General features: G+C 57.1%; 2 protein-coding genes across 18 annotated transcripts in view; one reads left to right on the plus strand and one right to left on the minus strand.

Annotated features, from left to right (window-relative positions):
• Window positions 1–15,174, plus strand: part of SMPD3 (sphingomyelin phosphodiesterase 3) — a 77,522-nt gene extending 62,348 nt beyond the window's left edge. For both annotated transcript variants that reach the window (XM_019756530.3, XM_019756539.3), the window contains exons 3-9: window positions 939–2,443; window positions 7,605–7,680; window positions 7,805–7,960; window positions 9,502–9,591; window positions 9,879–9,942; window positions 11,774–11,936; window positions 12,185–15,174. In XM_019756530.3, coding sequence (XP_019612089.2) covers window positions 1,148–2,443; window positions 7,605–7,680; window positions 7,805–7,960; window positions 9,502–9,591; window positions 9,879–9,942; window positions 11,774–11,936; window positions 12,185–12,286 — 1,947 coding nt within the window. In that variant the 5' untranslated portion in view covers window positions 939–1,147 and the 3' untranslated portion in view covers window positions 12,287–15,174. The remainder of the gene's footprint in view (window positions 1–938; window positions 2,444–7,604; window positions 7,681–7,804; window positions 7,961–9,501; window positions 9,592–9,878; window positions 9,943–11,773; window positions 11,937–12,184) is intronic.
• Window positions 15,175–15,229: 55 nt separating this feature from the next.
• PRMT7 (protein arginine methyltransferase 7) overlaps window positions 15,230–16,303 on the minus strand; it is a 40,292-nt gene continuing 39,218 nt past the window's right edge. For 9 of the 16 annotated variants that reach the window (XM_088800289.1, XM_088800286.1, XM_088800290.1 and 6 more), the window contains 2 exons: window positions 15,964–16,216; window positions 15,230–15,535 (listed from right to left, as the gene is read on the minus strand). In XM_088800289.1, the coding sequence (XP_088656415.1) occupies window positions 15,377–15,535; window positions 15,964–16,216 (412 nt within the window). In that variant the 3' untranslated portion in view covers window positions 15,230–15,376. Of the gene's footprint in view, window positions 15,536–15,963; window positions 16,217–16,303 lie in introns of those variants that run through there. The other 7 variants (XM_019756490.3, XM_019756442.3, XM_019756482.3 and 4 more) reach the window with 2 other exon arrangements.

A 16,303-nucleotide genomic window follows, 5' to 3' on the forward strand; every position in this document is an offset into this window, starting at 1 on the left:
CACACCTTAGAGGACTGTCGTGGTGCCTACCGCTGCCTGTTGGCCCCCTGGGCCACCTCAAACCCCATTGCCTGAATGGGGAACAGAAACATTCCCATGACCAGTCCAGGGGAGGCATAAAGATCAGGCCTGGCCACTCACCACCATTGCAGGCAGGGCTGGGGAGGGAACTCGACCAGAATGGTTTCTGGGGCCATAACAGGAGTGAGGAGGACACAGGGCAGCTGAATAGGGAGCTGCCCCCTCCAGTCTGGTCCCAGCTAACAGCAGACCCCAGCCCGAATCGGCCAGTGTTGGGGACGAGCCACACAGGAGGACAGGTTAGGGACTTTCTCTCAGGAAGCCTTTTCTGAAGCATTCACCTCTGACCCATAACGGCGCTCTGGCCATCCCAAAGGCCGCAGGCCAGATCTGCTCGGAGGGCAGCACAGGGTGGACAGAGCAGAGCCTCTCCTCCCAAATTCTTTCTGTACTCACAACCAGAGCTCAGCCAAGCCTGGGTCTGACACAGTGGGACAGTGCCTCTCAGGGCAGACACACCGGCCTGTGCCACCTTCCCAGCTTCTCACCCTTGAGGCAAGCAGGGCCCCTTCATTCCCCCATCAGTCGTTTCTTCATTTGTTCTCTCCCTCCACGCACTCTGCCAGGCCCACACCCTGGGCTCAGCCACGCACAGACACGGTCCGAATGGAGTCCCAGCCTGCTTGTGGGACCCAGATACTAAGCAGCTCCAAGCTGTTTACTCCAAGAGAACCAAATCCACACAGGCCAATGGAGTGTGCTGGGAGCAGCTCCTGGCCTGCTAGCTCCGGCCTGGTCCTTGGAGAGTCCTTCTCATGTCAGAGGAAGCAGGACTGGGGTGAGTGGGGACAACAGCCCCAGCATCCAACTTGCTCCCCTAAAGATGAATAAAAGCCCCCTTGCCTTCTGTCTCGCAGGTTTTCCAGCAGGCCTTGGTGGCCCAGCATGGCCCACTGAGGTGAACCATGACTGGCAGGCCAACACTCACCACTGACCATCCAGAGTCACATCTCACCAGGAGGTGACCCCTCCTGCAGCCGCCCACCACTCGCTCACCCGCCAGGAAAGTGCCCGGGCTGCCACGACACCATGTAGTAGGGCCGGCTGCGGCGCCCAGTGAGCTGCAATGGTTTTGTACACGACCCCCTTTCCCAATAGCTGTCTGTCCGGCCTGCACGCCGTGTCCTGGGCCCTCATCTTCCCATGCTACTGGCTGCTGGACCGGCTTTTGGCCTTGTTCATACCCGACCCCTGCCAGAAGTACCAGCTGCTCTGCATCGTGCTCTTCACGCCCATCTACCTGGGCTTCCTCGTCACCTCACTGCCCTTCGCGTTCCTTGGGTTCCTTCTCTGGTCCCCCCTGCAGTCTGTTCGCAGGCCCTACAGCTACTCCCGGCGGGAGGACAAGAGCCTGGCTGGTGGGGCAGCCCTGCTGAGTGAATGGAAAGGTACGGGTCCTGGCAAAAGCTTCTGCTTCGCCTCCGCCAACGTCTGCCTCCTCCCAGACTCATTGGCCAGGCACAACAACGTTTTTAACACCCAAGCACGGGCCAAAGAGATCGGGCACAGAATCCGCAACGGGGCCAGCCGGCCTCAGATCAAAATCTACATCGATTCACCCACCAATACCTCCATCAGCGCAGCCAGCTTCAGCAGCCTGGTGTCACCGCAGGGCAGCGATGGCATGGCCCGGGCCATCCCGGGGAGCATTAAGAGGACAGCCTCTGTGGAATACAAGGGCAACGGTGGGCGTCACCCCAGTGACGAGGCAGCCAACGGCCCGGCCTCTGGGGACCCGGCCGACTGTGGTAGCCTGGAGAATGCCTGCATCGTGCGTATCAGTGGCGATGAGGGGGGCCGGCTCCCTGAAGCTGATGACTCTGCCGCTGGGGGCCAGGCCAGGAATGGGGCTGGTGGGGGTCCACGTGGCCAGATGCCCAACCACAGTCAGCGGGATGGGGACTCAGGAAGCCTGGGCAGCCCCTCTGCCTCCAGGGAGTCCCTGGTGAAGGCCAAAGCCGGGCTGGACGGCAGCGGCGGGGAGCCAGGTGCCGCCTACGGCAAGGCCCCGCACAAGGCCTCGGTGGTGAAGAAGCCAGCTGCGCGCAAGAGGCGGCACCCAGACGAGGCCTTTGACCACGAGATCTCAGCCTTCTTCCCTGCCAATCTGGACTTCCTGTGTCTGCAGGAGGTGTTTGACAAGCGGGCAGCCACCAAGTTGAAAGATCAGCTGCATGGCTACTTCGAGTACATCCTGTATGATGTCGGGGTCTATGGCTGCCAAGGCTGCTGCTGCTTCAAATGTTTCAACAGCGGCCTCTTCTTTGCCAGCCGCTACCCCATCATGGACGTGGCCTATCACTGTTACACCAACGGGAAGGGCTCCGACAGTCTGGCCTCGAAGGGAGCGCTGTTTCTCAAGGTAGGAGGCCTGGGTCCCACCTGAGGGCACACACACCAGCTGGTCCCACAGCCGTGGGGGAGCTGGGCTTCAGCCTGGGGGTCCTCACTCTCTGGACCTCACTCTCTGGGAGGGCTGGAGACAGATGGGGCCTTCCGTGGAGCTGAAAAGGAAGGCCCCCAGCTCAAGGACAAGGGGGATAAGAATTCAGGAAGAAGAGCTGAGGCGCTGGGGTCAGACAGACCTGGCTGGGTGATCTTCGGCAAGTTTCAGATCTCAGCCACCATTTCCCCATCTGTGAAGCGGGCAACGTGGAGCCTCCTCACAGGGTGGGAATGACCATGAGTGGGCAGGAGGTTATGCTGGTGCTGGTGGGGAAGGTAGCCAGGCCATGAAGGCACAGTGGTGATAAGTGGGGAGGAAGGTGCCAGGGCCAACTGTCTGTAACTGAGCAGACATTCACAAGAGGGAAGACCAACGGTGGCAGGTCCTGGGCCCATTACCACACTTGCTCGCTCAGGCCACCAGGCTCACTGGCCGGGATGCCCTCTCCCTCCTGGCTGTCATGCAGCTGCCATGCCAGGCAATCTGCCCACCAGCCCAAGGCTTCGCTTCCATAGTCACTAATTAAAGTGAATCATAATTATTTCTGCTAATTTGGATGCAATTGGAGGAATTTTTAGACCATGGTAATTTGGTCATTACACATTATCTTCTACTAAGCCTGACGTGCTCAAGTGCCGACTTTTTGTTCTCTATCCAAAAGCTGCTCTTGGTGCTTCCAGAGTTCTCTGAAGCGTCGTTTGGCCAGCTGATACAGAACAAGGCTTTCTGCCCCCAGAGGCAGCAGCTGCTGTGGGTGTGAGTTTGCTCCATATTTCCCTCAAGACTTCTCAGTTCCCCCTAGATGGGGGTTCATGGAACGGAGACAGTGGTATCTAGTGGGGCTGAATGCGGAAGCCCAGCCTGGCGAGGCTCTTGTTCCCCAGGGCTCAGCTCTGACTGGCTTAGCCTATCCAGGAAAGTGCTATGTGTCAGCCAAGCACCTGTCAGAAGTGAGGGCCTGGGCTGATTGCATGGAGGCTGCTGGAGCCAGGCCTGCACCCCAGGAGCCGGCTCCCCACTCCAGCTGTTCAGTGGCTCTCGTGGGGCTCAGCAGGCCCAGAGTTGGAGTCTCCACTCTCCATTCACAGCCTGAGAGGCTGAGATTGTATGCACTCTTCTTACAGGAGAGCCAACCTCCCCATTTGGGCATATGATTCGTCAGTGTTCTGTTCCACGGACGTATTTTCATCTCAGCAGCTGGAGCGACTTTCTGGGGAAGGAAAGGACATGTCAGGCTCAGGGGAAGAGGAAAGCACACTCTCTCCCTCCTGCCTGCCCTACTAGATGGCTCAGAGGACAGGGACTCCCCTCAACCCTGCCCCTAGCCCAGACATCCCCTTTTCATCTCCATTCTTGGTCTAGCACCCCTACCACCATTCCCACCAGGATCACACAGGCTCCTTGAGACAGCTACTCCACTGAGAGCTTTCCTCCCCGCTCTCTGTCCATACTTTCCGGGCCCCTGGCTGCCTGCCCATCCTTTAATGCTGATGCTCCCTCTGCTACTTGGGTTTAAAACTTACCTGCAGATGCTTAATTTGGTTCACACCATTAAAAAATATCTTGTGTTTGCCAACATTTAAAAATCAACCTATTTCACATAAAAGCCAGTTTGCAACTTCTCTCCCCACCTCGGCAGATCTGGCAGCACCAGGCCTGCTGCATTCTGCCCAGCTCTCAGCCCAAGATGAGGGCTGGCCGCCCCCACAGCAGGGTGACCCCACTTGGCTAGTCCTCTTCATTTCCAAGTAGTTATCATGGCTGGACTCACACAGGAAATGACTCCACAGCCTCCATTTGCTCACTTGCTGAGGGGTCTCAGGTTTGTCCCAGCCCCAATCTCTCCTCTGTGCCCCCAGCTGTGTGTCTGGCTGCCCCCTGGACATAGTAATTCCTGAACAGCACTTATCGTCTTCCCTGGTCCCGCTCCTCCCCCAGGTTCCACCATCCCTCAGCCAGAAGGGCCCACCTTGACTCCTCTCCGTGCCCTGAGCCCATCCAATCCATCCAGACTCCTAATTTCACTCCCCAAATACCTCTGGGTGCCCCTCGCACCCCATGTCTCCAGCTGCACTACCATGGCCGCTGTCCTCTGCATCTACCCCACTGTGTTTTTCGATGTCCTCTCTCTTCCAACCCACTTTCTTCCCATCCCAGGTCTGACTCCTGTTACCCACTTCCCGTGGCCTCGGGGAGAAGCTCAGGCTTCACTGGGCCCTTCCACTCTCCCCTGGCTCTGCTCCGGCTGCACCGCTCCCCCTCCATGTGCCCGGCTCCCCTTGTCACAGCCCTGCCCCAGACGGATCTCACCATCTCTGTGGCACTTTCCTCGGTTGCCATCCGCACAAGCCAGCTTTCCCCTTGTGGACTCTCAGCCCTTGTTCCCGGTGTCTTGTCACCTGTCCCTCCTGTCAGAACTCAAGAACGGAGCCGGTTGTGCCCGGCACACAGCAGAGTCAGCTGGACTTTGCTGGCAAGAGTGAGCCTATTTCTCCTGCATGGAGGAGTGAAACAAATGGGGTTTCAGGAGCCAGGCCGGCCCAGGAAGGGTCCGGGGCTGGAAAGAGGCTGCCCTGGCTGCACATGGAAGCCAGTGCTCCCTTCATTGGCAGGGCTCCCTGTCCAGCCCTGCCCTCCAATTCACCCTGTGGCACTTCCAGCCCTCAAGGAAAATGTGCTTTCCTGCTACCGTGCCAGGGCCTGGAGTCTCTCCCGCCTCACGTATGAGAGAGCCTGCCTCTGGGCCCCTCTTTATTGACAGTCTTTGCCTACCAGGACTAAGAGGCCCAACCTCAGTGTGATTGTTTGTTTTTGCAAGAGAAACACAAGCCTCTGCAGCTCCCGAGGATTTGAGGACTCGAGCCAGGAATCAATAAGTCCCAGCACATAATCAAGTGGATCTCAGCGAGTTCACAGGCTGACTGAGCAGGGAAGTGGGTGAGGGGCTGAGACATTGGGTTGAAAAGCTGAAGGGAGGCAGGTAGCCCTGCCCTGTGTCCCCTCCGGATGGGTTCTCAGCAGCAGCAGGGCCGAGTGGTGCCTCACTGCACCTGTCCAGGACTCGGCACAGGCAGGTGACCCTAGGTGTTGAGGGAGTGGGGGGCTGATGCCATAAGACCATCAAAGGGGCAGCCTGTGAAAAGCCTCACTAAGTCATCATTGGAAACGCGGGAGGCAGCAAACATCTAACCTGAACCAGCCTCAGCCATCGGAGACTCATGACCCTGGCCAATTCTGGGATAATTTTAGCATAACCCTCACAGTTGTTGAAAGGCTCTAGCAAGGCCGCATGTGTGAAGTACTAAGCAAGATCATTATGGAGGAGGGAAGAGCCATTCATTGCCTGAGGCACGTGGGGCAGCAGCACCATCGTGTGGCCTTGGGGGCATGGTGGCTTTAAAACTGTTGTGTTTGCAACAGGGTCCACCAATGGTATGTGATTCCCAGAGCTGTGCCAGGGGCGGGGGCAGTATTCAAGGTTTGAATCTGGAATATGAGTAAGAAGTGAAAGGTGAACATGTGAGTTATAAACAGCCCCAAATCCAGGCTATAGAGCCCATTATCAAGTAACCAGACATGCGTCACCACCCCGCACCCCAAGGAGAGACCTGCAAACATCCAGCTACAAAGGAGATAAGAGCGTTTAATAACACGGAAGTTCAAATGGGGGAGGGCAATGCCAACCTGACTTCGGCAGCAGAAAGAAAGATGGAAGCCTCCATGGCCTTCAGAGTGGAGGGCCCATGACACAGCGGCAGCAAGTCCAGACCACCCTTAGCTGGAGGACAAGAAGGGTCATGCTCAGATGCCAGGTACACCCACCCTACTGTTGCATGACCTGTAGACCTGGCCTCTACAGTCACCTTCCTCGGGTAGTTCCCAGGGCCCAGGGCGTCGTTACCATAGAAACCCAGTCTGGAATGGATTAACTAACTTTGGGGAAGACAGCTGAGGCTCAGGCGGCAGGAAAGCCCAGAGAGGAAGAGGATGAGGAGCCAACCAGGAGCCTCTGGGGAAAGGTGCCCACAGACGGTCCCAGGGAGCATGCCCGGGAGGGACTCTCCTATCTTGGCCTCCAGCAGCTGTGCTGTGGCCAGAGGGCCTGGGAGAGACAGCAGGCTGGGTGGCCATCCCTCGCCTCCCCATCCACAAGCCTGACAAGGGCTCAGGCTTGCATCAGGCTGTTCCGAGTTGTCTGTGATGTACGATTGAGCTGCTTGTTTTCACGACACTAACCTGTTGAGACAGCCTGTCCGGGTCATCTGGAGTTGGCCAAGGAGTTGGGCAAGTGCCCTCAGCTCCACTCTACCCCCTGGGTACTCTGTCTCCAGGGCACGGGTGAGCAGGAGGAAAGGACTGACGTCTGGGGAGAGTGGAGAGGCCACTGGAGGAAGGAGGACTGGGTTTGGGATGGAGGCCGTGGGACACCTGGGGCCAGTCCATGCCACAGGTACCACAGAGACACAGCCACACTGTTATCCTAAATCAGGGGACTAACGGACAATGGCCAAAAGCAGCTGATGTGACTTCTCATGAGGCCAGAGGGGCAGAGACTGGGGGGGAGGGGGGGAGCAGAGGGCAGGGTCCCCGGCCTCTCACAGTGAAGAGAGGGTGGCGAGTGTGCAGCTGGGCCAAATCCCCAAGAAAGCCCAGCTTAGACTTCAGAGGGATGGGCTCTGGGGTGCGACCAGGTCTAAGGTGTGACTGAGGGACGGAGGAAAGAGCCACCAGACAGGAGAGGACAGGGAACTGAGGGGCTGGCACACTCTGGTCACCAGGCGATGGCAGGGGTTTGGGGCAGAAATGTAAGATGATTTCTGCATTTGTCCTCCTATAAAACCAGGTGGCACTCACCATGCTATAGGTTGGAATTCCTTTATGCATCTGCCTCCTGCACTGGACCAGAAGCTCCTAGAAGCTGGACACGTGCTGTTCCTACTGGGGCCCGAGTTTAGCCAGGAGCTGACAGAGCTGGACTTGTGAGGGTTTGACCTGGCGTGGGGTGGGCGTCACCAGTGTCCCTTTGTACTCAGCACAGGCTTTATCACCAACACCTCACCTCCTACCTACCCCACAGGTGCAGGTGGGAAGCACACTTCAGGACCAAAGAATTGTCGGGTACATCACCTGCACACACCTGCACGCCCTGGAAGGTAGGGTCCGGCAGCCTGAGCTTTTCCCAGGGTGGGGAATCTTCTGCAAGCGGGTTGGGATCTGCCGGGGCCTGGTGAGGTCTGGCTGGTTTCATCATCGGCAATCTGTGGTTCTGCCCCACAGACGACAGTGCCATCCGCTGTGAGCAGCTGGACATGCTTCTGGACTGGCTGGCTGATTTCCGAAAATCTACCTCCTCGTCCAGCACAGCCAACCCCGAGGAGCTGGTGGCGTTTGACATTGTCTGTGGAGATTTGAACTTTGACAACTGCTCCTCTGGTGAGGCTGGTTCCTGCCTATTCGGGTCAGCTACTGGGAAAGGGTGGGGGCTCCAGTCACAGCTGGCAAGACTTGAGTTAGGCAGCTTAAAGAACTTCCTGCGTCTTGTGAGCATGTGGGTGGGATATTAGCAGACTGATTTCTCTGCCCCCTGGAAATTCTAAACTGAGAAGCGCCCACGCTCTGCCTAGAAAGCTCAGAGGCCTCCTTGCTGGAGACAAAGAGGTGCCCTAAAAATGAACCTCTGACAGAGAAGACTTGGAGCCTCTGAAACTCAGAGTAAGGGCAAGTCAGCCAATGTCACTCACCAAGCCTTTATTCAGCTCTTACTTTGCACCAGGCGCAACTCCAATGGCTGTTCACGGGCCAACTGTGTCATTAGTCTTATAATAACCCTGAGTGGACACTGTATTTATCCACATGGTGTGGAAGGGGAAGCTGAGACCCAGAGAGGTGGAGTAACTAGTCCAAGGTCACATAGCCAGAAGTGGTAGCACTGGGATTTGAACCCAGCAAATCATGCCTTAAACCACTAGACTAAAAGGCTGCAAGTTCATCATGGGTGAAATTTCAAATAACTGACTTAAGTATCTGATCTGTGAATCAGGTGACCACACTCACCCCACGGACCTCCTGGGAGTTTGGGCTGCTCTGAGCCTCCCCTGGTTCGAGGAGCTGGGCTCGAGGAAAACCCCCCAGCCCATGGCTCCCGGGCTTTTTCTACTCTGGCCAGAGCCCAAGGAGAAACTGAGGATGGGTGGGCAACATGGGGTCTGTGAGCTTGAGCCCTACCCCTCAGGGAAGGCAGGAACCCGAAGGTCCCACCCGGAGTTCAGGGTGGTGCCCTCATCTGGCAGCAGCTCTTTCTGTTTGTGCCCAGAGAGGCATCCCTTGACAACAGTGGCGACTCAAGGGTGAGTGGCGAGGAGGTGCCCACCATGGGACACACAGCCTCTGCACTGCAGCACTGTGGACCTGTTATGTGTCTGATGCTAGATGCAGATGCTGGGTGCTCATAGGATCTTCCTGAGTTAGGGTGGGGACCCAGCACATATAGGAAGAGGCTGTCAGGGGGGCTCCACCCACTCAGGCCCCACTCAGTGCCCTGTTCTTCCTCCCTGGGGTCTCAGAAAGGCCCTTCTGGCTTCCTGAGTTGGCAGGACAAACTGTAACCCAGGACAGGTCACCTCTGTCTCTGAGCCTGGGTCATTCCTCACTCAGCCTAGACACCCTGGTCTGTGCAGGGCAGGAGTCCCACTGGGGCAGCGTCAGCCAGCCCTCCACAGGGTTTGTCACAGGATCGAGGAAGGCCTTGAGATGACTGTCCCCTGCAGCCCAAGAGGGACAGTACTGTCCTCAGAACAAAGGAAAGCTGAACACTACAGGGGGGCTTCTCAAGGACACAGAAAACCAGTGACAGATGAACCACAAAGGGATACCTGAGGGACAGGGCCCTGAACCAGGACCAGAGGGAGATGGCCCTGCAGCACAGGGCAGACACCCTGAGACCCACAGCATTTCCTCCCTCCCTCCCTGCACAGACGACAAGCTGGAGCAGCAGCACTCCCTGTTTACACGCTTCAAGGACCCCTGCCGCCTGGGGCCCGGGGAGGAGAAGCCATGGGCAATCGGTGAGCTGGGGATAGGGCTGCGGGGTGCTGAGGGGACCTGGGGCAAGGGAGGGGCACTGCCAATTTCTGAGCCCACCATGCTGAGACCTGACACTGCACCAAGGCTGGGCTCCCCACAGCTTCCCAGAGAGGCCTCCAAGACCTGCCCCCAAGACCCCACTTCTGGGTGGGTTGGGACACCCATGCCAGAAGATGCCCTCACCTGCCCCTCCTGCCCCAGGGACGTGGCCCTCCTCGAGGCTGGCTGTGCCCTACCTGTAGTGACCACTCTCACTCCCTGTCCCCAGGTACCATGCTGGACCAGGATGGCCTCAACGATGAGGACGTGAGCACCCCTGACAATCTGCAAAAGTAAGCACCCAGCTAGCTGCAGTGGGGCGGCAGCTCCTGGATCTGGGCTGAGCTCCCAGCCCCGACTCGGCTATAGGGAGATGGATGTGTGGGGCAGAGGAGAGAGCAGGGCTCCGTGAGAAGGAAGCCTGTGAGAGCCTGGGGACAGAAGCTGGGGGCACGTAGAGGTTGTGGTGGCCCTCTTGCCCCAGGGACTGGCCTTACTGAGAAGCCCCCAAGAAGGGCTGGTGTCCTGAGGTGGTGTTTCCCACACCAGCACCTGGAGTCCTGGCTCACTTTACCAGAGCCTGCCTGGGCACAGGAAAAGGGACCAGAATCTCCTAGGGCAAGGCTGAGGGCTGTTGAGATCCTTGTCAAAGAGCCCTGGGGACGGCATTTGCTCCAGGGAGCCTGTCGATTGGTGGCCACCAACTATGCAAATAAAAATAACAGCAGAACTAACGTAAGCTGGCCATTTTCAAAGTAGAGACAGCTCCATCCCAACCAAACTTCATTCTTGAACGTGATGACACTTCCATAAAGGACACATTTAAGTGGCCAGCAGCAGAACCAATTTATAATTCATAGCCCGAGACTGCAGAGTCACGGCAATGGCTCCTTGCAGCTAATTTGAGCCAATTAATTAGATTACAGACTAAATTTGAAACATCATCCTATGCTGAGAAAATTATCTTTTTATGAGATGATTAAAAAATGACTATCAGTAACTCTCAGATCACTGATGCTGGAATTAATTATCAAAGGCAAAGGACAGTAATGGATTCGATTTCTGAGATGTACTGATGTTCTGCATGTCTTAGTATATTTATCTCAAGGCAGTTAAAGACCTTGTAGAAACCCATGTTTGCTGGTGGTGCCTGTCCAGTGCCCCTTCCATCTATCTAGCCAGGCATTAGCCGGCCTGGCAGGCGTGTGTAGTGTCTCTCGGTGGCTGCTACTCTGCCCTTGACTTCGGCCTGCACCTGCCCTCTGCGACAGTCTCCCACAGTGCTTGGACGCCGGGGAAGCCTGGCAGGAAGGAGACGGCAGATAGGGAGTTAGAAGAGCCAGATTCAGGGTGTAACAGCCCATCTGAATGAACATCCTGCCCTCCTACAGAACCCTGGCCAGGACTTACGCAAGCAGGTCCATTTTCTTCCTCTGAGAAATAAGACAACAGCCACATCCCACATTGTTCCTTTCTTGGAGTGCCTGGTCCCTAAAATGTCCTAGGGTCCATCAAAGGAAGAAATGGAGTCTCACAGGTTTGGTAACATAGCTGCTCAAGGACAGACTGATAAGAGTCCAGTCCTGGGATGGGACCTGGGTGCTCTCCTAGCTCCTCCAACCCCTGCAGACCTGAAACAAGAGTCACGGGGTTCTGGGCTTCCAGAAGAGAAGGGTCTCTGAGGTTCACTGCAAAAACCAAGTTTCCTCTGAACAGGCCCCTACTGGCTCAGAGCAAAAACCCATTCAGCCGAGGGAGTGGGCAGTTCTGTCCCGATTTGGCCACAAATCCTGGGCAGCACTGGATCCAAGCTGTAGCCACAGCCAACAACCTAGTTCAAAGGAAAAGCAAGCGCTGGCCAGCCCAAGGTGGACATGGGACATTCCTGGACAGACTCTGGTGTGGCCCAGTTCAGCCAGGACCCGGCAGCCTCAGACTCAGTTTCTCTCCATCCCAGTCCCTTTTTGAGCCCCCAGGGAAGATCTGTGTTAAACGCAAGGCTTTGGTCTAACATGCTTCTCTCACTCGGGGATGAGAACACGGCTCCACCCTCAGGACCTGGGACCTGGGGGCTGGGGCAGGGGCTCACCTTGCCTTCCTGTGCCTTCCTGTCTGTGTGAGCAGGGTCTTGGAGAGCGAGGAAGGCCGCAGGGAGTACCTCGCCTTCCCCACCAGCAAGAGCCCAGGGGCATACCAGAAGGGACGCAAGGATGCACTAAAGGGCAACGGCAGGCGCCTCGACTACATGCTGTACGGAGAGGAGGGGCTGTGCCCAGACTGGAAGGCCGTGAGTCTGGGGCTGGGGAGGGCAGCCAGGCTCTGCCTATCGGGAGGGGACCCTGCACCCTGTCCCCCTCAGCAGCAACGAGCTCGCCTCTGAAAATGAGACCTGCCACTCCAAGGAACCTTGGGGGCCCTCAGGATCCTCCCAAGCCCTCTGCCCTCAGGAAGACTAGGTCACCCCGGCCCTCCAGGCCCCCCCTCTGCAGAGTGCCCTTTGGCTCTAATCAGGATGCTTCTCTTCCCCATACTCAGGAGGTGGAAGAATTCAGTTTTATCACCCAGCTGTCCGGTCTGACCGACCACCTCCCAGTGGCCATGCGGCTGCTGGTGTCCACCGGGGAGGAAGAGGCATAGACCAGCCGTCACCACAGCAGCCGGGCCTCTGCTAGCCCTTTGAGCCTCCTTGGCCATGTCCCCTCCTGTAGCAATGCCAGGGAGGAGGGCAGGAGCCGAGGGGGAGCCAAGGCCATCCCTGGGTAAGCTGGAACCAACACTGCCCTGTACCTCTGGGCACTCACCACGGACAGAGGAGTGAGGCCAGTCCGGGGAGCCCCAGCTGCCCAACCAGTGCCATTCTTTCAAACCGTGATTTTCTACAAATCTACAGCACAACCTAGTTTGTAACCCGTGGGTTAGTATGAGAACCGGGTTTCTGTACTCTTTGTATCTCTTCTCAAGCTTCATCCAGGGTTCATTTCTGTCTGCTGCCATGTTGTCTCGCACGCCTGCACCCTCGCATGCACACCGCCCGCATGCCACGTGCCACGCTGTAGCCACACAGACCCCCTTGCTCGGGCCTCACCCAAGGCCACACTCCAAACACAATCAGAACCAGCCAAAGAAGCATTCCTGGGCACAGGGCTGCCAGCTCACCGCCTCCCACGGGACGGCTCACGAGCAGGGGCCGGAGGACTGTGTCCAGTCACCGCGAGCCCGGGCTCTTCCCAGGGTCTTGCGTTAAAGGGCGATTCCATTTTAAGAACAGAAACAACCCTTCACTTTAGAGGATCTGCAAGCGGCGAGGAACAACGCTGCTGCTCCTGAGGCAGGCTCCCTTCCAGGCACCCAGGGCCCCAGAGACTCCTAAGTGGGTTGTGGCGCCAGAACCAGGAAGCTGAGAGAGCACCAGCTTTCTATAGGAAGAGGGGAACTCACAACACACGGGAGAAGGGGTACTGCTGGTTTTGAAAATGATAGATTTGTATGTACCTTTTCTTCTGTCAAAACCAACCCCCTCTTTCTGCCTGGTCCTAACTCCCCTTCAGACACCTTTCTGGTTCCGGACCAATCTTTCCTTGGGGACTGTCCCCATCCACATGCTGGCTGAGCTCAGGAACTATCTGCCTGCCTTCGGGTGGAGTTGCAGCTCTGTCCTCCCAGTTCCATCTTCAAAAGTGATAGGAGGTGAAGGGGCAGGTTGTGGCTGGAGGAAGGAGCAGGAGGCCAAAGCGCAGAGAGCAGCCTATCCCCTCACCCTCACCGGTGTGCATACAAGCTGGGGTGGCAAGGCCAAGGGCCACCGCTTGCACAGGGCAGGGTGTGATACTGATTAGCATCCAGGCGCAAAGACACCTGCTCTGCCACCATGTGACCAGGGCCAGTCCCGGGCACCCAGGCACAGAGTAGCAGCCTGCAGGTGAGGCCTACAGCTCCCCACCCCATGGCAGGACTGCCTCTGCCCACCTGCCTTTTAAAAAACACCTGGGGATGCTCCCCACAGTCACACAGGGAGGGTGTGTCTGTTTCCAGGTGCGAGGCTCCCCCGACTTGGGGGACTGTTCTTGACAACCCCCACTGATCTCCCCTCCTCGCAGCACCCTAACTTGTGCCCGCCTTGGAGCCAGCTTCGCCCAGTGAGACTGGGAAGCATACCAGGACGCTTCTGGTGCCGGTGCACTGACACTGTGCCTTGTCACCAACTGAGCTGCAAGAAGGACCAAGAGGGGGCTGGCCAAGCAGCCAGCCAGAGGCCAGGCCCTGTGCTGGGAGAGGACACTCCTGAGTCATATCCACAGTGGCACTAGTTTGTCTGAACCCACCTGGCCTGGGCAGTCAGTGGCAGAGCTGAGGGCTTCACTGCCAGGAGCACCTCCCTGGCCAGGCCCCAGCCCCGCCCCTCAGGCCGATCCAGGAGGGACCACTCACCGATGAGGGCAGTCCCACCTGGGCTCTCTGCTGTGCCCCTCCTTCAAGGGCCTGGCCTTCAGGGTCTTAGTGAGGCTTTGTGGAGTCAGCAGGCCCCCACTCCCAGGAACAGCCAGGAATCTCTGCTCAAACAGGCAGGGCCCAGCTGGGCAGGCGCAATGCCTAGATAGCCAGGCCTGAGCTAAGGACCCCAGGCTGCAGGTGGGCTGTGTGCCCAGGAGAGCAGTGGAGACACAGGCCAGGGCTCCTAAAGCAGAGAAACCACACAGCTTTCAGCCCTCCAAGGGGCTTCCCCCCCTCCCAGGGCAGCTGGGTGGGAGCCAGGGCACAGGGGCATGTGCTTCTCTCCTTACTCACAGGGTGGCCTTAGGCAAGTCCTACCTCCCTGTGCCTCGGTCACTTCCTGTCCTACCAAGGTAGCCTCTGCCCAGCCTGGCCCTGGAGCACCACCTCCGAGCCCCCCTTGCCCTCCCTCCGGCACAGCCTCAGCACCGAGGCCGCTATCGCCCAACCACGTTTCATGAAGCCTGGGACTCCCGGGGCCATGCACAAGCCAGACTTTTCCACTTTAATTTTAAAAAAAGAATGAAAAGAAACTGCCAGGATCTCAGATTCTGGGGTGTTTGGCCTGAGAGGGGCGAACACAGGGGTCACCCAAATCCCCAACCAAGGTCCCATACCTGCCCTGCGCCGGGCCTCCTTCAGAGAAGCCAGGAGGCCAGGTCAGCTTCAGAAGGAAGTGGTCATTTTCATTTGTCCAAACCACCTTGAGTTTTAAGTATGAATATTAATCTTAATGCTTTTTAACTATTGTATTAACTTGCTGAGATTTAGAAATACTGTTTTAAAAAAAACAAAACTTTTTTAATTTCTGTATTTTTTCTGTATTATATCCTCACGGGACATCAGGGGTTTTCTATGGTAAGCACACCCAAGGTTTTGGTAAAACGTTATCCAATATATGTCAAGACGATTCTTCCCGAGAAGAAAAACAATCTTTCACCTGATAAAATACTTTGAAGAGAGAGGTTTTTCTCCTTTACTGGTGCTGAGAGAAAGGATGGATCATGAGGAGAAAATAAAACTGTGAGGCTCAAGGCTGGTGTTCTCCTCTTATTTGAGCAACCAGATGGGGCCAGGCCCTACTCCAACTCCAACTCCAGGGCTGGACAGCCAGGCGGGGCTTTGGGGGAACAAGGCTAGGACCTTCTCGGGACTCTGGCTTCCCTGGCAAGGCCAGGGCTGGGGAAGCTGCACTGTCCCCATCTGCCCCCGACTTCTGAGGTGGTGGGAGGTCCCTCAGCTAGCAGGGGGCACGTGGGAAAAGGCTGTACCTCCTGGCTCCCTCTCTTGATGGCTGGTTTCCTGGGTCTGCATCTCAGGAACTGCCTCGGGATGGCTTCCTCCCTGCCCTCTGAACAGCAGCCTGGTGTCTGGTTGTCTGGTCTTGGTCACCTGCTGGTGATGCAGAGGCCAGATACTTATGAATGTGGCTTGGTGACATTACCCAGCGAGTGAAAGGGCAAGAACCCCATCCTCAGCCTGAACCTCCTCTGGTTTTTAAGGCCCAGGCCCACCCTTGAGTCAGCATCTCTACCCCTTAAAGCCCCCCTAGCTGGAGCCAGGCAGAAGTTCCCAGTGCACAAGCCGGGCCAGCAACCACAATGGCCTGGCACCATGCAGCCCTGAGCAGTGGTTCTGAAGCTTTAGGGCTTTCTGAGCACTTCAGAACCCCTGCTCCCTGGCCCCTCCTAGGCTCCAAATTCATCCAGCAGCCCATGTTGCCCACCACACCAGGAGTAAGGAGCCGACAGTGCAAAAATGCAAAGGAAGAGGTCTCTGCATCCAGAGGCCAAGCCCAGCCCTGAAAAGAGAGGTGCCTTCACCTTCCTTCCCAGAAAGTCACACCATTCAGAGCCTGGAGCCTTTCGGGCCACTTTATTTCTCAACAAGTGAGGGTCAGTGCCCATTGCCCAGGGCATCTGAGAGCGTGAAATCCATGGTGACATCTCCAGTGCGGGGATGGAACTCCACGACATAGCTGACTGTCTGAGGGCTGCCCAGTGACGCTCTGGGGTCCAGCGTGGTGCTGAAGAAGTACACGGCCTGCTTGCAGTGTGGGTTCCAGCAACAGTCCTCCTGCAGGAGGAGCAGCAGAAAGCAGTGAGGGCTCCTGGAAGCCAAGACCCCTCCTGGTCAGCCTCCCTCCTAGGCATCTCGAAGCGG

The sequence above is a fragment of the Rhinolophus sinicus genome, chromosome 8 (assembly GCF_057876585.1).
Source record: "Rhinolophus sinicus isolate RSI-liver-muscle chromosome 8, RSI-T2T, whole genome shotgun sequence".
In the NCBI taxonomy this organism is placed as follows: Eukaryota; Metazoa; Chordata; class Mammalia; order Chiroptera; family Rhinolophidae; genus Rhinolophus; species Rhinolophus sinicus.